Source organism: Petaurus breviceps, unplaced genomic scaffold (assembly GCF_028583685.1).
Source record: "Petaurus breviceps papuanus isolate PSGF00001 unplaced genomic scaffold, PetGlider_PUasm1.0 138, whole genome shotgun sequence".
Lineage (NCBI taxonomy): Eukaryota > Metazoa > Chordata > Mammalia > Diprotodontia > Petauridae > Petaurus > Petaurus breviceps.
In genome coordinates this window covers 28,175,789-28,201,846 of record NW_027185694.1, presented here as the reverse complement: position 1 = coordinate 28,201,846, position 26,058 = coordinate 28,175,789, and the positions used below count along the sequence as shown (strand labels likewise).

The window sequence follows — 26,058 nt, the reverse complement described above, 5'->3', positions numbered from 1 at the left end:
TACGTGATGTTAAACAACCTGCATTTAAAAATGTAGGCAGAAAAAGGAAAAAAATCCAACTAGACACTACAGTAAATGATTTTTTTCAACCCAGAACTACACAAAAGTCAGCCAGAAGCCAACCAGCAACAGGAAAGGGGGCCACTAAAAAGGCTCATGCAAGCACGAGCAAACAAGCCCCAAGACTGGAACCTGACCAGAGAAATGCCAAAAACACATATAACCCTTAGGGCTCTGTGGCTAGAGGCAGCAAGAGAGGAAGTCTCTTAAAGAAAGCCACATAAAGAAAATCAATGTCAGGGCAGGCATACCAACTAGTCCAGCTGTGATCTGATAGCCTTGACCAAGTGCTCCAAAGATGGCTTCACACTGTTCCAAGATACCAAAGAGGGCTCAGGGCCCTAAAAATGCAGCATGCTAAACCTTGAAGATCCAGAGAGACTATCCCACAGAAGGGAAAGTCTGCACAAGAATATGGGGAGACCAAAGAAAGCTCATCACCCCACCTAAAAACACAGGCAGGGCAAAGCCTGGCACGGGCACAATGCCTTAATTCAGGAAATAAAGCTGGAGAGATGAGCCAACTGCAGAAAACACTGAACAGTATCAAACATTATTGCACATCTAGAAGGAGATGTGTTTAAACCCTCAAAAGGGTAGAGTAATTATGTAAAAATTACAAACGGTGACTTGAAGGACAAATGGACTTTCCAGAAGGCCATGAATACAGACCTAAAAGAAATGAAGCAAGATATAAGAGGGGGATAAAAAGTCTAAAGAACTGGAAGAACTGAGAAGAAAAAAGAGGTAACCTTACTCAATAAATAGGCTTCTTAAAAACTAGATTAGATCAAACATAAATCAATGACTCCACAAGACTGCAAGAAATATTAGAATAAGATCAAAAGACTGCAAAAGTAGAAAATATAAAATAAATTCCCTAACGCTAAAAATAAGACTAAAAGTAGGAGAAAAGAAAGCCAAGAACTAGAATCTTATCAGCTGCCAATCAACTGGAGAATGGCTGAGCAAACTTATTTTATGAATGTAATTAAATATTAAAGCACCATAAGAAATGGAGAGAGAGACAATTCCACAAATTCATGAGCAGTATGAAATGATTCAGAGTGAAGTAAACAGAACCAAGAGAATGACTTTCAAAAGGTTGTTAGGTCATTTTCCAGTCATGTCCAAATCTTCATGGCTCCATTTGGGGTATTCTTGACACAGATACTGGAATGGTTTGCCATTTCCTTCTCTGGATCATTTTACAGATGAGGAACTGAAGCAAACAGTGTTAAAGACTTGCCCAGGGTCGCACAGTAAGTATCTGAGGCTGGATTTGAACTCAGGAAGGTGAATATTTCTGATTCCACACCTCCTGTCACTATACCATTTAGCTGCTGGCTTACACAAAGAAAGACATTAAAGAAGAAAGACAAATTTTGAAAGGCTCAGAAACGCTGACCATGTCTCCAGAGCACTTATGGGGAAGCATGTTTTCCATCTCTTCATAGAGAGGTAATAAACTCAAGGTGCATCCATTTTTGTTACCATGCTTACTTGGGACAAGAATTTTTCTCCCCCATCTTTCAGTTTTTTTTTAATGTGGAAAAGAGGTAATGGAAGAAGAAAAGTAAGCAATTGTAAAGTCAAAAAAGAGGGCTATTATAAGAATTTTTTAAAATGAAGAGAAAATTATTACGTTCAAAAGGAAGCACAGACAAGGCCATTTAAAAATAATGTTTGGAATTTTTTCATACATACATACATATACATGCATATGTATTAAAAAAACAAGCAATATGGAGATTAAGTTTCATATTCTTTTTGTGTTACATACATGGAAATGCTCTTATTTTTTGGTGTTTAAGTTCAAAATAAATGTGTTATTGGGTTTTTTATTTAAAGAACAGAGAAAGAATTTCATTCTTCACAATTTCCCTTCTTTCCTAATATTTACCCTATAAATTTCAGTCCATGGAAACTTACCTATCCTTCTTCAGAATCCAAGGAAATCTCTTCCAAACTGTAGTCAGAATGCACGTCAAACTTTATTCTCCTTATCTACAACAATTTCTAAGATGATATGGTCATTTCTACTCACAGTCCTAGCAACTATTATTTTCCTATTAAGTGAGAAGCAGAACCAGAACAATATGTCTTCTTTGTTAGCATCTTTTCTTTTCAAAGGATGTCAGGAAATTATTTGCTTGGTTTTTGGCAGAGAAAATGTTTCAGTAGATATCCAAGTAAGTGAACTCCCCATCAGTAATAATGCTGTTTCTATGTCAGCTTTGCAACCTGTTTCCAAACTCCTCATAGATTTATTTCTTCCTTCTGTCCAGGTGTTCTGTAGAATACTTGGATCACTATATCTCTTCTGTTTCTGTCTGCACTAATCTTCATTCAAATATTTTTCATCATGCTTCCTTCTGATTTCTGGATCTTCTCACATGAATCTATTTTCTCAATATATAGTGCTGTCTTGGCCTTACAGTTTCTTTTGAAGAAGGCATATCATTGCAAAGTCATGTTCCAGTCACAAGTCTCATAACATCAATTTTCAACCATACCTATGAGGCCAAACCTGCCTTCCTGCATTAGGGTCTTCTGGTTAGTCTTGCTTACTAGCTATACTTCACACATTAATTTAAAAAATATTTATTATCTACTAGTCAAAATACAAAGTCCACCCAAGAAAGGAGTAATGAGACACAAAACGACTAAATAACCCCAATTCATGAAAGGCTCATGAGAGGTAGCAATAAAGCATCATAAGCAATAGCAACATCTTAAGTTTAAGTCAGGAGTTCTTAAGCTAGGGTACAAGAACTTCTTTTGTAATAACTGTATATTAATATAATTAGCCTCTTTTGTCAGTCAATAAGCATTTCTTGAGTACAAACTAGGTGCCAAGCACTGTGCTAAGTACCTGAGATACAAAGAAAGGAAAAGAAAGTTCCTGTTTCTCAAGGAGCTCACAGTCTAACAGGAGACAACAAGAAAACAAATATGTACAAAGAAGCTCTGTACAGGGAAAAAAAACAGCCAATAAGAGAAAGTCCTCTAAGAGAGATTGGGAAAGGCTTCCTACAGAAGGTAGGATTTTTGGGGGGACTTGAAGGAAGCCATGGAAACCAGAAGACAGAGATGAGGAGGAAGAGCATTCCAGGCATAGGAGAGATCCAGAGAAAATATCCAGAGCCAAGAAACAGAGAGTATCCTGTTCATGGAACAACAAGGAGACCAGTGTTACTGGACTGAAGAGCACATGGAGGGACATAAGGTAAGAAAACTGGAAAGGCAGGAGAAGGGTCTAGATTATAAAGGGCTTTAAATACCAAACAAATGATTTTTTCCTGGAGGTGATAGGAAGTCACCGGAATATTAAGTAGAGTGGTGACATGGTCAGACCTTCACTTAGGAAATCACTCTTGAGGCTGAATGGACAATGCACTGGAGTAGGGAGACACCAGAGGTAGGAAGACCAACCAGCAGGTTCAGATTTGAGGTGACGACGACCTACACTAGGTGTTGGCAGTATCAGAGGAGAAAAGAGGGAGTATTTCAAAGGTGAAATTAACAGACTTTAGGAATTGATTGGATACAGGAGAATGAGAAATAGTGAGGAGTTGAAGATGATATCTGGAGGAATGGGAGGATGGTGGTACCCTTAAAAGTAAAGGGAAGTTTGGAAAATAAGATAATGAGTTCAGTTGCAGACATGTTAAAAATCATCAACAAAGTTTTTGTGGTGGCAAAGAATCAGAAATTGAGAGGATGCCCATCAATTGAAGAATGACTGAAAAAGTTGTGGTCTAGGAATGTAATGGAATATTATTGTGCTATAAGAAATGATGAGCAGGTAGACTTCAGAAAAACCTGGAAAGACTTATATGAACTGATGCTGAGTGAAGTGAGCAGAACCAGCGGAACATTGTACACAGTAACAGCAACACTGTGTGTTAATCAATTATGACTGACTTAGCTCTTCTCAGCAATAAAACAATCCAAACAATTCCAAAAGACTCATGACAGAAAATGCTATCCACTTCCAAAGAAAGAATTATGGAGTCTGAATGCAGATGGACTTGTTCTTGGTTTTTTGTGGTTGTTCCCTTTTGTTCTGTTTCTTCTTTCACAACATGACTAATATGGAAATATGTATAACATCACTACATGTGAATAACCTTTATCAAACTGCCTGCCATCTTGGGGAGGGGAAAAGGAAAGAAAGAAGGGAGAAAAATTTGGAACTCAAAATCTTATAAAAAATGAATGCTGAAAATTATCTTTACATGTAATTGGAAAAAATAAAATGCTATTTACTAAAAAAAAAAATAATCAGCATAGAAATAATTAAATCTATATAAGACGATAAGATTACCACATGAAAAAGCATAGAAGGAGAAGAGGACCCAGGAGCCCTGTGGGACAGCCATGTTAAGTGGACAAGGTCTAGAAGAGCATCCAGCAAAGAAGACTGAGAAGGAGCAATCAGAAAGGTGGGAGGAGAAACAGGAGAGAGTGCTATCCCAAAAACCTAGAAAGAAGAGAGTATTACAGAGAGGAAAATGATAACAATGTCAAAGACTGCAGAGAGGTCAGGAAGAATGAAGAATGCAAAAAGGTCATGGGGTTTGGCAATCAGGAGATGACTGATAATTCTGAAGAGGGCATTTTTGGTGGGAAGATGAGGTCAGAAGCTGGATTGTAGGGGGTTAAGAAGAGAAACAGGAGGAAATGGAGACATCTTGATGGCCTTCTCAAGGAGTTGTGCCACAAAGGGAAGAAGAGATATAGGATGATAATTAGTATTCCTCCACTGAGGATTTTTTGAGGCCAGAGGAGACATGGACATGTTTGTAAGCAGTAGGAAAGTGGCCGATAGGGAGAGATTGGAATGAGTGAGAGAGTGGAGATTACAGGAGATATGACAAAATAGAATCCCTTGTGCAGGCAGAGGGGTTTACCTTGACAATGAGTAGGGCATTTCTTTGTGTGAGACAAGAGAGAAGGAGGAGGAACTATTGGCAGAAGGCGTTTCAGTTATACGATATGAGGAAGAGGAGAATGGTTTCATTTTTTTTTCAGAAAAATATGAGGCACGGTTCTGAGTTCTGAGGAGGGATGAAAAGGTTTGGAAGAGCCACTAGAGAGCAGGATAGTTGAATTTATAAGGGAGGTACAGAAGGATTGCCTAGATTTATAAGAGCCCAGTTGAGATCGTATAACACAAATTTGTAATACTATGTACTTCATAAACATTATTCTGAGAAAAGATGCACAGGTTTCACCAGACTGCCAAATGAACTGACTGGGTTTATGAACCCCAGATCTAAGAGAAGGATGTAATGTTGTCAGATGGAAAAGGCCTGAATAAATGAATAAAAAAAGCGATTACTAAGCACTTAATGGCAAATACTATGCTAAATTCATGGAAAAATACAAAAGCAGACAGTTCTAATAGAGAGATAACACAAATAAGAGCAAGAGGTAGTTATTTCAATTCAGAGTTTCAGGAATGGGAAGAGAAAGGGGGGCAGGAGGAGAAGAGTGAACATGCCAGGGGAATAGAGACTAAGCAAAGCATGACTGAAGCCCACCTGAAAGAGTAGGTCAGGTAAGGCACTCATCATTCAAGACAATGAAACTCCAAAGTCTGAGGCAAAGGGGTGGGGAAGGGCCAATAATTGAATATAACAAATGAAAACTGAGCAACAGTTATCATAATAGCCAACATTTATTGTCATGTTTGGTAAAGTCATCTACATCTTAATTTATTCCATTAAATCCCCATAACAACCAAAGAAGGAACTTCAGGTATTCTTATTCCCAGTCTATGGATAAAGAAAATGAGACTCAAAAGTTATCAAAGTGACTTGACTATATCATCACAAAGCTAGTATCAGAAGCAGAATTCAACCTTGGGTCTCTCCTGATTATATACTATTTCTACTCTGTCACACCACACACATCTGCAGTTATCTTCATCTTTATAATGCATTAAATATTCCCCCCAAAATGCTTTTGGATGTTAAGGTTCAATTTAGAAATAGTGGTAAATTTTTTTTTATTTTACATAAAACTTCAGTGACATGGAGTTTTTTCCTTTCAGGTTTACTGAACTTAATGTCATTCATCCTCAAAGAAAAGTAGTGAAGAATAGATTTGAGGCCAAGCATACCACAATCAAACTAAAAACAATTTTGAAAAGTTCTGCCTTACACCTTTTCCCTGTACTCCTAACCATGACTAAGGATATTACTATCCTTCCTGGTTGAGGCTGAAATAAAAATGCTTTTTCAAGTCAGACTGAAATTCCCTGAAATGGAAAACATTATTCATGGCCTGTTGCCTTCAATACAAAATGGCAGGGGACCCTCCAAGGCAAGCCAAGCACCAATACTGTCACCTTAGTTCATAAGAAATAATTCAGAAAAGCAGCAAGGTGTCTTAAAATGGTTTAATATAGGGTTTCTTTCATCTCTAATAAGACATATGATGTGTCAGATGGTGCAGATAAGTTTGTTTTAAGACATTAAAAAATGTTATGAGAACACCATCACTATCAATCAATCTTATTGGGAAATACGTGAAAGAAGTCAAAGCTTATTAAAACAACTGTTGTCACTTCATGCCCAGACAAAACCAAAATGCCTCTTAAAACTGCCCCCCTCCACCATCCAATTTATTCTGCTGCCCAATTAATCTTTCTAAAACACTGAATTTTTCACATCATTCTTACTACTACTGCTTAACAGAACAAATCCAAATTTATTAGTCTACATTTGAAATATCCCCATCATTGCTTTAGTGAATTAAGTACAAATTCCTTTTCCTAGTATTTAAGGTCACCCCCAATTTGATACAACTCTCATTTTTCCAGCATTATATTATTCTTCTCCCTAGACTCTCCCTTCCAACTAAAACAGGTTATTCACTGTTCTACCATCACCACAAACAGAATACCAAAAATGCCTTGACCTCTCAAAATCTGTAATCTGGAAGGTCCCACTTCAGAGGCCATCTAATTCAACCCATACCTGAACAAGAATCTCTCTAATACCACGATCAAGAAAGAGGTGGTAATATGGCCTCTGCTTGGAGACTTTTTCCACTTTTATATAACTTTAAAGAAAGTTTTTTGATATGTCAAATATGTTGATATATTTTTCATATGTCAAGACTAAATCTGCCTCTGTAACATTCACCAATAGTTTCTACTTCTGCACTAATAGGCCAATCAGAACAAATCTAATCCTTCTTTCACATGACAGTTCTTCAAATACTTAAATAGCTATATTGTCTGTCTTTTCTCCAAGTTAAACATCCCTAGATCCTTCAACCAAAGCTGGTATGTCCAGAAATCCTCTCATTACCTAGGTTTCCCTCTTATTCTAAATTCCAATAGAAAGTACTAGAGGTAGAACGTATGACTTATAACTACTCTGGACAAGGGTAGAGTAACACCAAAATATTATTATTATAAGCTATGACTCTCTTAATGCAGACCAATGGCTGCTACCACACTGTGGAATCAGCTGAATTCACTAAAAGTTCCAGCTTCTTTGTAGGCACAAGTTTTCTGGCCTCTCTGACTTGCATTTCTCAAGCCTAGCTTGCTCTTCCACCACAGCCCAATCCAAATGCCATTTATTCCATGAAGGCTTTGTTTATCTCCTGCTGGGATCAGACCTCTTTAGAGCTTTAATATTTAATTTAATTTCAATTTAAAATTATGTAGTATAGTAATTTGTCCCTTATCTTCCTACCAGGGCACAGGGTGAGAGAGCCCCCCTATGTCAGATAAACTTTGGGTCATTTCCAGAGTCTAGTACAGCTCTCTGTACACAGCAAGCGCTTAATGTATGCTGTATGAAATGACCTATGATCTTATGTTTCCCACTGTTTCTCTCATTAACTGCTGTCCTGGGACTCTAAGGCTATAACATTAGGTCTCTATACCATCACACAAAGACAATATTTCATCCTTGTCCCCATGCCTTGGTCTAGAATTCTGCTTATTTCTCTACTGATCTCAAGCTCATCCATTTCTCAAAGGTCCAACACAATTCCTAATTTGTCTCTCTACAAGGTTTTCCAAAACCAATTCCAGTGCACATAATGATCTTTCCCTTACTCTTAATTCCTATATAGCATAATCTCCTTGAAGGCAGAACAAACTTAATCTTTGGGTCATTATATCCCCAGCACAATATATTTCATATATTAAGGGAATTCCTCCACCTATGATCTAATTGTTTGATGCTGTTGTATGTGTTTCTTAGTGCCCGACCCAATTACACATAAACTTCTCAGGGTCAGAAAGCACATCATCTACTCTTTCATCTCTCCAATACAGAGCACATAGTAAGAAATTAATAAAATATTCACATATAAATGCCATGACCTACACTGCCAATGTTTAAATGTGCATAACTCTATCATCCAACATCATTATCACTTTATTTTCATATCATACAAAACAAATGTACTATGAAAACTAAAATTCAAGAATATATACTATGATATTGACAAGTGCCACAAATAAACCATAATTCACTTTACAGCAACAAATTTGAAAAAACTACCATAGAAGAGATATTAAGTTCTTATTACCAAAGTTTTCCCCCTAACTGAAGAACAATAATGCTATCCTTTACCTGTAAAAAAAAAAAAAACTACAAAAAAAAGTCTAAATTTGTGAGCAGTTAAGAAATTTTCATGTGTCCTCAGGCATAGACTTAATTGCCTCCATCTCCATCTCTGCCCAGGCCTTAGCTAAGTTTAAAAAAAAAAATTTATACACAGGTTGTTCAGACAAAAATAAAATTGATTAACAAACATTCATTAAGCACCTAAAACGTTCCAGGAACTTTGCTAGGTACTGTGGATATAAATTCAAAACACACAATCCCTGCCACCAAGGAGCATTAAGTAAATAAAAGATAGTAATTGACAGAAGAATTGACTGAGGAAATAAAAGTTTCTGGAAGAAGAATGCACTGAACGGAAGCTAGGGATTCCAAGTCTTCTTCCCTGCCCCCTCTTCTCACACCACTCAGATGCCTTCTGCAACCATCTCCTTCACCTATAACTCTGGTGAAGAGATGGCCATTTACCAGGCAAATGCTTCTGCATGCACAAACAATCCCATTCCATCCCATCTCCAACACATGGTTCCCCTGTCCCCCTACCCAGTCAAATTTATCTTCAGTATCTATCTACTAGCTGCTTCCCCACTGTCTACAAAACACAGCCATGTCTCCCCTATCTTCAAAAAAGCCTCACTTGATCCATCCATCCCAGCTGGTTATGGTCCATTGTCTCTTTTCCCTTTCTTGGTTAAACTCCTTGAGAAGGCTGTCTACAATAAGTGCTTTTACTTCCTTTCCTCTTGCTCTTAACTCTGTAATCTGGTTCGTAATTCAATTGAAACTACCCTCTCCAAATTTACTAAAGATCCCTTAATTGTCAAATCTAATTTTTTTTTCCTCAATCCTCACCCTTCTTGAACTTTCCGCAGCCTCTGACACTGTCAACCACCATCTTCTTGACATCCTTTTTCTCTAGGTTTTGGTGACATTACTCTCTTAATTTTCCTCTTATGTTGTCTGCCTACTCCTTCCCACTCTCCTTTGCTGAATCTTCAGCCAGGTCTCACCTACGAACCATGAGTTATTTCCCAAGGTTCTGTCTTGGGTCCTTTTCTATTCTCTCTCTAGATATATTCAATTAACATCTCTGTGCAGAGGAAAGACAGCATTCAGGGAGACCAACTGGAGAACTACTGCAAGAGTGAAACAAAAGGCAATGAAAGCCTAAAGCATAATGTGTCATACTAATGTATGATGACTAAAAATGTGTTTAATATGAATGTATATGTAGAATCTATGTCAGATTGCATGCCATCTCGGGGTGGGGAGAAGGGAGGGATGGGAAGAAATTTGGAACTCAAAATCTTATGGAAGTGAATGGTGAAAACTAAAAGTAAATAAATGTTTTAAAGAATATATTTTTAAAAGTATAACGTGTCATAAAGAGAAAAGAGATACAAGAGGTGAAGTGAAATTAACAACATTTAACAACTGACTGAAATATTGGGGTAGGTAAAAGGACTGAGTAGTCAAAATGACTTAAAAGTTATAAACCTGGGTGACTGGAAGGATAATGGTAGCCTCAACAAAGATCAGGAAGTTAGGCAAAAACGTTCTGAAGAAAAGATGAGTTGTGTTTTGGAAATAGTGAGTTTGAGATACATTACTAGAATTCAGGTTGGATAGGTACTTTGAGAGTTATCTAGAGAGATGATAGTTAAATTCATGAGAGCTGATGAGACCACTGAAAGAGACTAAGAAGAGGGCACAGGACAGAGTCCTGTGGTACCCACATGAATAAAGTGGGGATATGGCTAAGGAACCTGGAACATAGGAATAGTCTGACAAGGAGAAGAGAAGTACAACAAAGCAGTGTGGGGAAAACACAGGTAGGAAAGAATGGTAAACAAATGTCAAACTCAGAAAGAGCCACTGGTTCTAGTACTAAAGAGATCACTGGTTATATTGCAAAGAAGTTTCAATCAGATGATGGGGATAGAAGCCAGATTATATAGGCTGAGAAGTGAAGATTTTTCTAGGATTTAAGACTATGAAAGAGAGAACAGGCCAATAGCTTGAGGGCTTGGTGTTTTTGTTCATCTTTGAACGATGGATGAGATCTGGGCATATCTATAAGCAGCAGGAAATAAGACAGTACGTAGAGAAACTGAAAATTAGGAAAAGAGACAATGATTAAAGGGTCAAAAAATTTTAGAAGAGAGGAGGTGATGGAACCAAGAACACAAATAAGATAGGTTGGCATCGATAAAAAAGAATACTTCTTAAAAAGGAACAAAAGAGGAGAAAACAGAGTAATACTGAGATGATATGACATGTGGAATTGAGGAGAGGTAGCTCACAAAAGATAGCCTCAGTTTCTTCAGGAAAGTATGAGATGAGGGCCTCTGCTGAGATGGAAGGGATAGTAATTTAGTTGTCTTAAAAAGAAAAGTTCTGGAGAGACAAAACAGAGACTTCAATACAAAGTCAATTTTCCCAACCCCCTACCCAGACCTCACCCCTACTTTTTCTGAGGGGTTGGGGGGGGGAAGATACACACAAACTTCACCTCCACTTTTTAAAAAGTTTTATTGATACATTTTGTTTTGATACAGGAGATACTTCTCAATAAATACCCAAACAACCTTCAGTAAGGTCATTCCTCTTAAGAGAATAGTTAAACACTTTCCACTTTAATAGTTACCAATGTTAACAAAAAGGAGGGCTTTATCTTTAACTCTGATTTGGTACCAACATTATCCACTGTATTTACTCTGAGTTTTGTTGCTTTTTAGTGTTGTTTTTATTAACATAGTTGTAATCATCATGGATAGTCATCTTTTAGTTCTTTCCTTACTTTTGTCTTCTTCCGCTACCTCCAGGCCACCCAAAACTCATTCAGGCTGCTTGACTGCTTAGATGAAATGGGAGGCCTTACCATCTCCCCTGCCCTGCTTCCTAATGTTCCTCCTGACCTTATCATTTACCAGTTTCTTCTTCTATGCTCTGCACACCTATGGCACTGTCAATTGACCTAATTTAACTTAAGGATCCTAGACTCACCCATTTACCTGTCACTGAAAACTTATGGCTTCTGGGCCTTTCCAGCTATCCCTTTACCCGGAAATAAAGTGTGAGCTCCTTGAGAGCAGGGACTAAGTTTCACTCTATTAGTGTTCACAGTACCTACAATGTGGTAAGTACTTTAATACTTTTTTGCTCATTCTCATGTCTGAAAGGTATACATTTATGATCCCTCACAGCACAATTATATTCCACTACAGTCATACACCAATTTGTTCAGCCATTCTCCAGGTGTTAAAACATATTTTGCTTCCAATCCTCTCCGTCTGAAAAAATAGTGAGGAGCGACCCATGTGTAGCTCCCGACTACTCTCTCCCTCCTGAGTTCTGGGAACTTCCAACATTCCAGTCTTCTTTCCAGTCTCTGAAGCACTTTTAGACAGAAGGAGCCAGAGGAGCAGTAGCTTCAGTGACAGGGGAAGAAAAAAGCAATGACAACACCCAATCTCATGATCCAACTGAAACCATCCTCTCCAAAGTTATCAGGGAGCTCTTATCTGTCAAACACAATGGGCTCTTCTCAATCCTCATTCCCCTGCAGGCTCTCCAACTATGGATGAACCGGCCCCCTTCTCCCTTAAATACACCCGATAACATTGCTCTCTTGTGCCCCTTCTCTACCTGACTAACTGCCTTCTCAGACTCCTCTGCTGGATCTTCATCATGCCCACTGTGGATGCCCCCAAGGCTCTGGCCTGGTTCCTTTTCTGAGTCCCTTCTCTGTAATCTCCCCCCTCGATTTAACCTCTACTCAGCTGCCAATGTGATTTTCCTCAAGTATAGATCTAACCCTGTTATCCTTCTATGAAAATAAACTCCGGTGACACTCTATTATCTGCAGGATCAATTTAAGTCCCTTTTTTGGCATTTAAAGGTCTTCTCAACCTGGTTCCTTCCTAGCTGTCCAGTCATCTTAACACTCCACTCCTCTACATGAAGGCTTTTCTCCTTGCTAGTCCTCACATACAACACACCATCTCCAGGTTCCATGCCTTTGCACTGAATGTCTCCCAATGCCCATGATATCCTCTCTTCTCACCTCCTTTTCTTAAATTTCCCTGGTTTCCTTCACAATGCAGCTCAAGAATGCATTCCCTCTACAAACGCCCTCCACTGACTCTGCCTACCTGCTGCACATCCCTAGTGATTTTCATATCTTTCTCCCCCATTAGAACGTGAACTCCTGTTTTGGCCTTTCTTTGTATCCCCAGAGCTTGGTGCGACTCCTGTCGACCAAGGAGTCTCCACTGGTAAAGATGATGTCACATCCTTACCTGAGCTTGGCTATGTATCCCTCTTATCTGAGGAAAAAGAGGTAGAACCTAAATATAGTTTAGTCACCATTCGGAACCAAGCAGACATTACTGTCCTCTTACTTCATTGACAAGTCTTCTCAGCTGATTATCTGGGAAGGTCTAAAGATGTTCAGAATTACCAAAGTTCAACAACAAATGCCCTCTTCCCAGGTTCTGCTAGGTGATCCACCAATCAGAAAAGTGTTAACCATACATATTAGGGTCAGACAAAATGATTTTTAAGGCCCTTTCAAGCTCTAAAACCTCCAAGACTAGGGGCGGCCAGGTAGCACAGCGAGTAAGAGCACCGGCTCCAGTGTTGAGAAGACCTGGAGATCGAATCCCGGGCTCAGACACTTAGCACCCACCCAGAAACACCTGGCCGAGTCACCTTGAGCAAGTTACTTAATCCCATTTGCTTAGGGGCGGCCAGGTGGCTCAGCGAGTAAGAGCACCGGTTCCAGTGTTGGGACAACCTGGAGATCGAATCCCGGGCTCAGACACTCAGCACCACACCCAGAAATAACTGGCCGTGTAACCTTGAGCAAGTTACTTAACCCCAATTGCTTAAAAAAAAAAAAAAAACCTCCAAGACTACTATATTTCAAGGATCTATTGACTTCACAACTTAGTAGACAGATGAGGTGCAATGTAGTCTATCACCTTGCTCCTAATAACCCTGCTAGTTCCCAGAAGACCTAGGACAGGTTTTCAGACTCCTAAACCTAGATGAAGAGTTACTACGGCTGAAAAACTGTCGCCATGAAGCCAACAACATGGTAATGAACCTCACTTAAATTAGCTAGGCTTATTCCTCAGGCAACAGATCAGGCATCATCAGGTCCACTCAAAACCTTTCCAGCTTGACAGGACTAGCCAGAGCTTGTATCTTCAAAAGCCCATGGTCATTTCCACAGCAGAATGATGCACTGAAGTAGGACTCTGGTGGAGAATAAGGAGAATATTCTCCTAATAATAACAGCCTACATTCACATAGGCTTTTAAAGTTCACAGAACACTTTCCCCTATATCTCACTTGTGTTTTACAACAATACTGTGACAAAGAGTAATAGAATTACCCATCTTCATTTCACATTTGAAGAAACTGAGATAAACTGATTTGCCCAAGATCACACTGAAAATAAAACCCAGTCTTTGGAGGCTGGCTCAAAGGAATTTTTTCTTAACCGTACCACACATGCGACATACTCCTAAACTTACCTCAGGATAAGATCTACTTTAAGTTCAATTAAACATGAATGATTACAGATTTTTAGAGTGAAAATGGGTCATAGAGATCATCTAGAAAAGAAGTCCTTAATCACTATTTGTCTTGTAAAGTCTGGAGAAGCCGGATTTCTTCTCAAAATGATGTTTTGAAAACAATGATATCAAAAACCAATTAAATTAAAAACAATTATAGTTATGAATTTTTTTTAAGTTCATGACCACGTATTAAGAACTCTGATCTATCTATACGAAACTCATTTTATAAGAAAACACAGAAAGAGCACAATAAGGTAATTTGTTCCCATCCTAATAAGTTAATGGCAGATGCAGGATAACTCATCTGACTCCCAGTCCTCAATGTTTTCTACTGTATCACACTGCTTCCCAAAATGCTGATTGTGAAAGTGCATAAGATTAAAATAAGTATCAATATATGGAGGAAATCAATTCTGGTTTTAGTCTTAAGATATATCTTTAGGACAACTGTTAACATCTTCCTTCAACCATAAGTGTTTTATCAATCCAAAGCATTCTAGTGGAAATTTTTTTTCATTATAAAGTCAACAACTTGTATTCTTGTGGAGGACAACATAGGGTTAAGTAAAGGAGACATTCCTGCCTCTTCACTAAGTTTTTTCACCCACATCAATCAATGGTATTTTATAACAAAGAACTGCTTTCACTTTAATAACTAAAATGGCAAAAACAATTACATAAATTAATTTTTTCAAAGTATTAGATTTAATGACCTGGTAGTCCATTTGTTTACTAATATTTACACTCTCCAGTTCCAAGTTAAAGTTTCTATAGATTGTAAAGGCAATGTTCTCTTAAGTTAAGAATTATATTAAAAGATCAGAGAGATATAATAAGTTGAGAAAACTGTTAATGAAATAACTTTTTTCTTGTTTGAGGCTAACAATGTTGGTATAATGGTTTTCATATTCCATACATGGAATATATATGAATATGTGTATTCATTTATATATAAAATATGAATAAAAAATGTCTTGGGAACATTAAAAGTATATCTGAAGGACTGAGGCTGACCATGATCATCATACTGCTGCAAATAAGAGGTCAAATTAGGAATTAAAATGCCAGGTGCTAGTAGGCAAGCTACTGAATAAGAAAAGTACAAACACTTCCTCAATCTTTCTCTTAAAAGTCACCACCATTTTTTAGGTACACTATACACTTAAAAGAAAAAAAGAAAGGAAAGAGAAAGAGGAAAACCTGTCAGTTAAAAAAGTGGGCAAATCTTCTGGAGTACAAGTTCTTCTCAAATTCCTATTTCCCTAATACAGAAATAATGTAATGGCAAGCTAATGATTACTGCTTCAGAAAAGATGCTTAATAACTCATATTTCTATAGGACTTTAAAAGTTTGTAATGCACTGTTCCTATAAGTCTTATTAGTGCCATTTTACAGATAAGGAAACTGAGGCTACGATAAATTAAATGATAGTTCATAAGTGAACCCAGATTTTCTGACTCCAAATCCATCGTTCCACTATGCCATGCTGCCATTCTCAGCATCCTATTTGGAAGCTATTCAATTCTAAAAAGTAAAAGCAACTCTGCAGGTAACTCTCTAATATTTAATACAAAAGTAAGGGTGATGGATTTATTGTCAAGTTTCTTTTCATTAACTTATGCAACAGAAAGTCATTCAAGGCACCTGTATACAATATAGTTCACACTGACATAAGAAAAAGTTAATTTTAATTAAATAAATGGGATTGATAAATAGGTTAGATTTTCCTCCCAAATGAACACAAAACTTTATACTTCAAAGAAAATCCTTGTAACATTTGAACACACTCTTAAAGTCACTTTACTCTTGTACTTTTATCACACCTCAAAAATCTTTAACAAATATTAGTAGCACCAATGATTCCAGAGTCCATTGACTTATTTTAAGTTGAGGATTTGGGAGAACTATTAAATTCTAAGCAAAACTGATTTGTTCATCACCTCAATTATCATTAAAACTAGTGGGATTATTTATTAGATCACTATAACCATCATTCACAAAGCTCAATGAAAAGGACCTATTCACATATAATTCTAAAACGACACATGCGATTATTTCCTGAATTATTTCCAAATTTGCAAAATGTGAGCATCTGAATATAAACAAGAGATAATTACTAATTTATTTACATAGTTAAGCAAGCACATGGCCTTGAGACATATTATCAATATTAAAAAAGTTGACAAAAATGTGGTACATAAGCAAGCAAAGAATAAAATGTGGCACTTTCCCCACTTTAGGGGGGGAAATTAAATAGGAGAGGTATACTTAGTTAACCACTAATGTCTATTAAAAATATCAAAATAAAATGACAGGTGTTAATTCTTAACTATTGTTCCTATACAATAGTATTAAGTCACTAGAACACCCTTTTCACTAAGTCACCATTCTTAAGGAAGTAACTTATCCAAGATACTAAAGTAAAACAACTGAAAATTTTAAGAGAAATAACACTCTCAATGTCCCCAATAGTTTTGCACTAATGAGAGATTTATGGTAAAGCCTACTATACAAATTATGACCAGTGCAGTAAAACACAGTCATTCATAATTCTTTTCTTCAAACCAAACTAGTTCCTTTGTTAGAAATTACTATCTTTCTAGAGAGGGGAAACATTAAATATTTTCTTTTTTTTAATTTTCAGGATACTGCTCAAACCTAAAATAGTCTATCATAGTCTAAAAGAGACTTACTAACAATCTCTTGAAAAACACATTACTGCAATCCAATTTACTAGCTGAAATAAAAGAAATTTGCTGAAGCTCAAAAAACATTAAATTTAAGACTATAGGTTATTTTAAAAAAGAGGTGTCTTTTCCACATTCCTAAGTGAGTTTCCAAAGTGCCTATTTTGCAAATGTAAACTGGAGAGTGGGCCATTATAGCAATTTAACTAGTATGGAGGTGTAGAGGTTGGGGGAGGGGAAAGAGAAGAAGGCCATAGCCACTAGGACCCTCCAGTGAAAAGAACAAAGTGGCAGACCCTGAAGATTTGGGGAAGGGTCTTGGTGTATGTGAATGTGGTTTTTTTTGTTTTTTAAGGAGGGCTGCTCATACCTTTTCCCTTGGCACTGGAGCTGCTGCTGCTGCTGCTTCCAACTGCACAGGCTGAATCTTTCCTGAACCTCTTGCTCTGAGGTCTCACACTGGACCTTAAGAAATGATGCTGGTCCTGGGAGGAGGCCTGAAGGGGGCATGGGGCTTGCTGCAGGCTGGAGGAGGAAGGGTTATTATTGTTATTATTACTGATAATCTTCTCCTCTTTCTTTGTGCTGTGGCTGGTCTCTTCTGCTGCTTCTCCTCCTCCAGCCCCTTCTCCTTCCAGGGACTCCTCATCTGCTGATCTCTTGCCCAGCTTTTTGAGCCCTTCCTCTCCGCTGCTGCCGTCTCCCAACTTCACTGTCATCCTAGGGGAAGGGGGAAGAAGAAAGAAAAAAGGAAAAACCTCATGAGACCCGCAAAGGAGAGAAAATCCCTGGCCCAGAGAGGGGAGAAGTTTAGCTGCAGAAATTCCCTCTCAACATGGCCGCCGTTGTTTGTTACAAATCCCCTCTCGGCTTCTTTGCCTGTCCCGGCCCAACAGCCCGGGCCGGGCTGCCAGGGGGCCAGGGACAGATCCCCAGCCCACCCACCCCCCACCAGAACCGACCCGGAGGGCTCCGGACCCTTCCAAGGGGGCTGGACGGCGGATTTGCCAAGGAAACGGCCCAGCCAAAGTCAGGCGTCTGAAGCGCTCGCGAAGAGAGAGAAAACCAGAGCAGCAGCAGCCCCAGACGGCGGAGACCCCGGGGAGCTGCGGGGCCCCCCAAGCCGCTGCAGGGCCCCCTCTCCGTCCTACCCATGCTGCGGGTCCTCGGGGCCGGGGGCTGTCTTCTTTCTCCTCACCATGGAGCCGAGGTGATCCGACCTACCCAGGGGGGAAATGGTTCATCGTCCTAGATGCAGCAGCAGCTTCTCTGTGCGTGTGGAGCTCTCTCCTGCTCTGACTCTGAGGCTGGGGCTGGGGCTGGCCAAGGCTGCAAAGATTCCCAACTCCTTCCCCCTCCCCCCACACACCCCCCCCCCAAAAGGGGAAAGGACTACAACATTTTGCACACCTATTCCTGCCACTAGCTACAAGTTCACCCCAGGAAAGGGGCAGAGGGCCCAAGATCAAGTGCAGGAGGAGCCAACCTCAAGCTGGCCAGTTTGCAAAGAGAACACCAAGGCTGAAAGCTGCTGTCACCTTTTTGCATTAAAAAAACTAAAATAAACAGTAATTTAAGCCCCCAAATCCCTAAAAGTTATTATCTTCTGGAATCAGAAAAGAAGTTACTTCAAAAATTAGATTCCCAGATAATTTCAGAATAAGGTAAAATAAAAAGGTGCTAGAGGGTTTGTTTTTCTTTTTCTCTTTTTTTCAACAAAAGAGCCTGTTGCATCAAACACTTAGCTGCGATTAGGTGAGTTTGATACTTATTTCTGAGTAAGCTTCTAGGAATTCTTCCTTTAAAAATATTTTTCATCATCATTGCCATAATTTCTTATCCATTACATGTAAAAATTCCAAGCGTTAAATTTGCTCATCAAAAAATGACTTTGCTCAAAAATCAGTTTCCCTCAAAAACAACTTGGTGTGGACAAAAAATTAATCTGTGTTCTGAAAGAAAACTAAATAGTATGAGTTCCTCATAGTCTTCAGGAACTATGCCCAGGAATACAACCATTAGAGACAAAACAACAACATATTATTTAAAATTGAATTAACTAATACTATCGAATATACTAGGTGCTATGTAAAATGTATTAAAGAAATAGTTGGGGTTTTTTTTTAGTAACAAGAAAACTTTAAAAACGGCATAGCATCACTACAGAGTCAATCTTATATACTGCGTAAAATATAAATTGATTGAAAATCAGACTTTTCACATATCTAAACTGTAATGTAAATCACTAACTCATAGAACTGTTATAAATTAAAAGGGACATGAAGTATCAAAAATAAAATACTACTAAAAACTTTACAGAAGAATACAGATATAAAATGTAACACCTAAAACATACTTTACAAGAACTGATTGAAGGGCAGGGCGCAATATTACAATTTCTTCGTATTCAATATTCTTTTCATAAAATTTAGAACTTATGAAGAAGAGCTTTGCTTGGTCTAAAATTTGTAGAGGTGGAGGTAAAGACTTTGGTTCCCAAACGCTTTACCTCAAGTGTTAGGCCAGTACTACACACATTTGGCTTAATAAAATAGTCTTAAAACAATTGCCTTTCAAGTAATAACTTAAGCAAACAAAATTTACCAGACACATTAAATGCAGATGCGGGGCAGAACCAAGAATACCTAATTTTTCAGAACTGAAAAATACCAAGAAGCTAACTAGTACTATCAGAAGATAAAAGTTCTACAGAAAACTGCAGGTTCTAAAATTTTTAAAGCTGTTGCAACACAGTTGAATCATTCTACAGAGATGGTAATCCCAGCATTGCTACTTGATGGTGCACACAGAAGTAATTCCCTTTTCAACAGAAAAAAAGAAAAGAACAGCAGCAGTAGTCAAACATCTGTCATGGGGGGTAGGGGCCTGGGCGCACTAGCCTACTTTTCTACCTTTTACAGTACCACGGATAAGACAACTAACTACCCATGCTGTAAAAAATTCGGCATTCTCAGGAAAGGGTATCACTCAGACCACTCCAACAAGAACTGATTCATCCTATGCACAGCACAGGTGCTCAGGTTGATCGTCCTTCCATACCACCCTAAAGATGCTTCTTGAAACAGGGCACCTTGCTTCTCATCTCTCCGTTCCTCCAATCTGCCCTCCTGCCAACATTTGGTTACTTTTCTTCCGATTAGCCCGTCTCCTGACTTTGCTCTCTCCCTACAGCAAAATCCTCCATCGCCAAGACAGAATGACAGATCTGAGCAAGGGGGAGCAAGTGGGTGCCCCAGATCGCTAAAGCTGCTCGTCTTGCTGCTGACCACAGGCTGAGGACTGCTCTCCCACGCCAGCACAGACCAAGGCTGCGGCCCCACGAGTTGCCGAGTGCCCCTCCTTCCCGACTCCCTCCACCCTAAAGCAATCGATCCGGCGCCCCAGGTGCACCCCAGTTCTTTACCTTAGGCATCAAAGCCCAGATTCAGCCTGGCACCGCGGGCTCTCCTGCCGGCAGCTCGCAGTCCAGCCGCGTCCTTCCCGATGCCCCGGGGGGGCTGCTCCAGGCTCACCACGCCCTTCCCCCCCGACCCGGGCCCACAGAGTCCTCAATCGCAGACCGCGGCCCCGGTTGCCTAGGGCCGGGCCTCAGGCTCGTCCAGCCTGAGCCCGGCCGCCTCTGCCACCGCTCCGTCCCCCCCACCCCCGAGGCGGCTCGGGGCGGCAGCCGGTCAGCCGCCTGCGCTGGGAGAAGGAGCCAGGCGGAGCGTCGTCTGGATAGGGAGAAAGACAGAAACACTGCGGGCCGAGTGCTGGGCAGGGGCAGGTCCGCTCGGAGCCCCGGGCCCCGCAGCGAGGCGCGGCGCGACCCCGCGCGCGGGTCCGAAGGCGGCCCCCGCCTCTCCGGGAAGAAAGCTGGCCACTGCCGGAAGCTTCAGCCGGTACTGCAGTTCGCCGACCCCCGGCCGCTCCCCGATGCCCGGCAGCCTTTCTAGCTGCCTGGGCACTTCACCTTGGCGCTCGGCAGTTCCGGCTCCGGCAGCAGCAGAAACAGAAGGCTCCGCAACGCGACCGCGCGCGGGGCGAGGGGCGCGCGCAGAAGGCCGGGGGAAGGCGCTCGAGCACGAGCACGCCGCCAGCTTTCCTTCTCTTCCAACGGGGCGCCCGACAAACTAAAAGCTCATTGGCCCGGGGCTGGCGCGCGCGCCGGCCTGGAAGGGACCCGGGCAGGAAGATGGGTGGGTCCAAGAATGAAGTAATGTTGTGATGTCTTTTGCCCCGACTGTAATAGGCGGGGTCAATTCTGATTGGTGGACTGGCAGCCAATAGGGAGTCAACAAAGAGAGGCATGATTGGTCGGAACAGTGTTGACTAATGCGTGGGAAAAACAGATTACAACAGTATGCCTTAGTAAGAAAGGCAGTACTTCACCTGGCCTTTGATAAGAAAATAGATATATTTGTAAGTGATGGAGACACAATATTTTAATTTGTCGAAAGTGATGCCGGTTTATACAGAGTCGTATCAAATTATTCTGTCCTAAACCGCAAGCACTTTGCCTGATACATTTTTTAATGCTTATAGTGATAAAGTTAATAAAGTGATAGTGTTCTCATCCTCAAATTTTTGTCCAATCTTACTTTAACCATCAACATCACATTCATTCCATCAAGTGGAATTTTTTCCTTCCCTTCTGAAAGTAATGAATTTCCTCCCCAAGAAGTATCATTGAAGAAGAAACCTGTTTAGCTAGTCCACCCTCTCACTTTAGAATGGAATCCCAGAAAGGTTAAGTGACATAGTCCTTGGTCCTTGACAGTAAGTGGCAAAGCCAGGATTCCTACCAAGGTCCTTTAACTCCAAACCCAGTGCTTTTTCCATTGTGTCATATTGCCTCACATGGACAGGACCTGCTTCCCTTACTCTTTCTATCTCCCTAGACATAATATTCTGCACACAGAATAATGTAAAATGTTTTAGTCAATCAATAGATCAAGAAGTATTTATTAAATGATGACTAGGCAATAGGGGACATACAAAAACAAATGAAAGAATCCTCACCATCATCTAACAAGGAGTCATGTACAGGTAAATACAAAATACTTATGTTGATTTGGGGTGAAAGACATTAACATGTGAAGGGATCAGGAAGAGATTCTTTTAGAAAGTAGCATTGAACCAGAATCTTGGAGGAAGCTAGAAAATATGGGAGTTTTGTGAGGAATGAGTGCATTGTAGGAAAGGAGACAACTGATAGAAAACCATAGAGCAGGGTTGAGGAACCTAAGATCTTGAGGTCACACATGGCCCTCTAGTTCCTCAAGTGTGACCCTTTGACTGAATCCAAACTTCTCAGAACAAATCCCCTTAATAAAAGGATTTGTTCTGTAAAACCTGGATTCAGTCAAAGGCTGCAACCAAGGACCTAGAAGACCACAGGTGGCCTCAAGGCCTTAGATTTCCCACCCCTGCCATAGAGACTAGAGAAGGAATTCGAGCAACAATAAGAAGCCTATTTTGGGCAGAAAGTATATGTAAATGGGAGTTTTGAATGTGTAATGTGGGCATACTGCTGCTTTTATTTGCATTCAGGTACCTCATAAATGGAAAGTCTCATTATCCTGAAAAATCCAATCAGTGCCTCATCAGTACTCTCTGCTCCTCTTATTGGAGGGTAGAACCATGAATTTCTCAACCCCCATTTAAGGAGAAGGCACAGGACAGTTACCTCATTTCCCACCTGACTTCATTAATTTTGAAGTCCTTTGACTTCCCTGGCTATGTTTATTTTAGACTTATTTGACTTCTCCACCATTCCCCATACCACTTCAAGGTACTTTCCCTCTTAGCTTTCTTTAGTGTGTTGTCTTTAGAAATTAAACTGTAAGCTTCTTGAGGGTTGGAACCATCTTTCTTTTTGTATTTGTGTCCCCAGTGCTTAGTACAGAGCCTAGCACATAGCAAGTACTTAATAAATGTTTGTTAATTGATTAATGAGACTAAGTCCTAAGTCCTAAAGGGTTTTAAATGCCAAAGTAATTTATTTTTATCTAAAGGGGCCACTGGAGTCTACTGAGCACTGAAGGGAATGAGTCATAGATGTAACTTTAGGAAAATCTCTTTGATCTGTAATGCAGATAAATTGGAATGCTTTCCAAAAAGATCAGGGTAAAGCAAAGATGCCCATTGTCACAGTATCAAATATTGTACTAGTAATGTTAGCTATAACAAGACAAGAAAAAGAAATTGAAGGAATAAACAAAGCAATGAGAAAATAAAACTATTACTTTTTTTCAGATGACATGACGGCATACATACATGTATTTCATACACCCTATGGAATAAATTAAAAACTAATGAAAACAACAACTTCAGCAAAGTTGTAGAATGTAAAATAAACCAACAAAACCAAGCAGGAAGAGACAGAAAAAAGAAATTCTATTTAAAATAACTACAGACAGTTTTTTAATAAAAAAAAATATTTCATAGTCTACCTACTAAGACATACACAGAAATTATATGAACACAGTTGCAAAACACTTGTCACACAAATAGCAACAGATCCAAATAAATGGAGAAATATTAATTGCTCATGTGTAGGCCAAGACAAACTAATGAAAATAACTACCTCAATTAACTTACTTATTCAGTATTATACCAATCAAACTACCAAAGAATTATTTATGGAGTTAGAAAAAAGTAATAACAAAATTCATATGAAAAGAACAAAAGGTCAAGAATATCAAGGAAATCAATTTTTAAAAATGAGAAGGAAGGAGGCCTAGCAGTACCAGATTTCAAACAATATTAGATTAGTAATCATCAAAACAATTTGGTACTAGATGAGAAATAAAGTGACCAATGGAATATGTTAGGTATACACAATACAGAAGCAAATAAACAGAATACCTAGTGTTGAATAAATCCAATATCCTAGATCCTGGGGCAAGAACTCACTATTTGACAAAAACTTCTGAGAAAAACTCGAAAGTAGTCTAGCTAAAACTAATCATAGCCAAACATTCACATCCAAAGATAAGCTCAAGACAGGTACCTGATTTGGATACAAATGGTGATATCATAAATAAATTAGAGAATCAAAGAAAAAAATCTGTCAGATCTATGGATAAGGGTAGAGCTCATAATCAAATGAGACATGGAGAGATATAGAGCCATAGATCAGAGGAGATTAAAAGGATAATTTTGATTACATGAAACTAAAAAGGTTTTGCATAAACAAAATTAATGTAGCCAAAATTAGAAGGAAAGCAGAAAACTGGGGAGGGTGTTTTATAACACTTTTTTTCTTTACATTTTAAAATTTTTATTATTTATAACATTCTTTTTTTTAAATTTTGAGTTCCAAATCTTCTCCTTCTCACCACCTCCTTCCCTACCCATTGAGAAGACAAGCAATATAATATCAATCATACATGTGAAATCATGTAAAATATTTCCATATTAACCATGCTGCAAAAATAAAGTGAAAAAAATTGTACTTCAGTTTGCATTCAGAGGTCATTAATTTTCTCTCGGGAGGTGGATAACATTTTTCAACATAGCTCCTTCAGAATTGTCTTGTATCATTGTATTGATCAGAGTAACTAAATCTTTCATAAGTTGATCATCCTTATAATATTGCTATTCCTGTGTATAATGATCTCCTGGTTCTGCTCACTTTTCTATACATCAATTCATATATGTCTTCCCAGGTTTTTCAGAAACTGTCCTGCTTATCATTTCTTATAACACAGTAGTATTCCATCACAATCATATACCACAACTTGTTTGGTCATTTCCCAATTGATGGTATCCCCTCAATTTCCAATTCTTTGCTACCACAAAAAGCTGCTTATAAATATTGTTTACATATAGGTCCTTTTCCTTTTTCTTTGATTTCTTGGGGATACTTACCTTGTAGTGGTATTGCTGGGTCAAAGAGTATGCACAATTTTAGGGCATACTTCCAAATTGTTCTCCAAAATGGTTGGACCAGTTCACAATTCCATCAACAGTGCATAAGTGTCCCTAATTTTCCATTCCAGCATTTGTCATTTTCCTTTTCTGTCATGTTATTCAACTGATGGGTGTAAGGCAGTACCTCAGAGTTGTTTCAAATTGCATTTTATCTAATCAATAATACTTTAGAACATTTTTTCACATAACTATAGACAGCTTTGATTTCTCCTGAATATTGTCTATTCATAGTGACTGTTTATCATTTGGGGGATGACTGGCATTCTCATAAATTTGACTCAATTTCCTATATATTTGAGAAATGAGGCATTTATCAGAGAAATTTGCTATAAAAATTTTGATATTACTTCACTGTTTATGGTACCTTTTAGCAAACTGTAGTTTCCCTAATTATTTCTTTTAATTAGGTCTATTTTGGCTTTTGCTTTGTCTGAGATCATGATTGCTACTTCTGCCTTTTTTTTTTTACTTCAGCTGAAGCATAATAGATTCTGTTCCATCTTTTTATTTTAATTGTTAGTTTCTTTCTGCTTCAGGTATGTCCCTTATAAACAACATATTCTTGGATTCTGGATTCTAATACTTTCTATTATCCACTTCTGTTTTATGGGTGAGTTCATTCCATTCACATTCAGTTATGATTACTGTGTATTTACCTCCATCCTATTTTCTTCTGTTTATCTTTCTCTCTCTCACTTTTTATACTGTCCCTCCTCAAAAGGCTGTTTTGCTTCCGATCACTGTCTCCCTTAATCTGTCTTCCCTTTTTTTATCCCTTCCCCTTTTCTCTTATCCTCTTCCTTTCCTACTTCCCTATTGGGTAAGATAAATTTCTATACCCAAATGAGTGTGTGTGTGTATTTTTCTTCCCTCTGGGAACCAATTCCAATGAGAGTGAGGTTCAAGCACTGCCTGCCATCCATCCCCCATTTTTACCTCCACTGTAAAAGCTCTTCCTTGCCCTCTTCTTTTATGTGAGATAATTTCCTTCATTCTTCCTCTCCTTTCTCTCTTCTCCCAATGGATCCCTCTTTCTCACCCCTCCATTTTTCTGGCTATGGTGTTCCAGAATTTGATTTGATGCATTATTTTAAAGTTCTTTAGAGGGGACTATTGAGAGAGTTTAGTTGGGTTGCTGCCTTTACTCTGCCATCTTGGCTCTGCCCTTCAGCAAGTTTTCTGAC

General features: G+C 39.1%; 1 protein-coding gene across 3 annotated transcripts in view; it reads right to left on the bottom strand.

The window, feature by feature from the left end:
- CRAMP1 (cramped chromatin regulator homolog 1) overlaps positions 1–21,018 on the bottom strand; it is a 122,950-nt gene extending 101,932 nt beyond the window's left edge. The window contains exons 1-2 of one of the 3 annotated variants that reach the window (XM_069108876.1): positions 20,361–21,018; positions 17,307–17,656 (exon numbers count right to left, since the gene is read on the bottom strand). In XM_069108876.1, the coding sequence (XP_068964977.1) occupies positions 17,307–17,655 (349 nt within the window). In that variant the 5' untranslated portion in view covers position 17,656; positions 20,361–21,018. Of the gene's footprint in view, positions 1–17,306; positions 17,657–18,087; positions 18,287–20,360 lie in introns of those variants that run through there. The other 2 variants (XM_069108869.1, XM_069108861.1) reach the window with 2 other exon arrangements.
- Between the last annotated feature and the right edge of the window lie 5,040 nt (positions 21,019–26,058).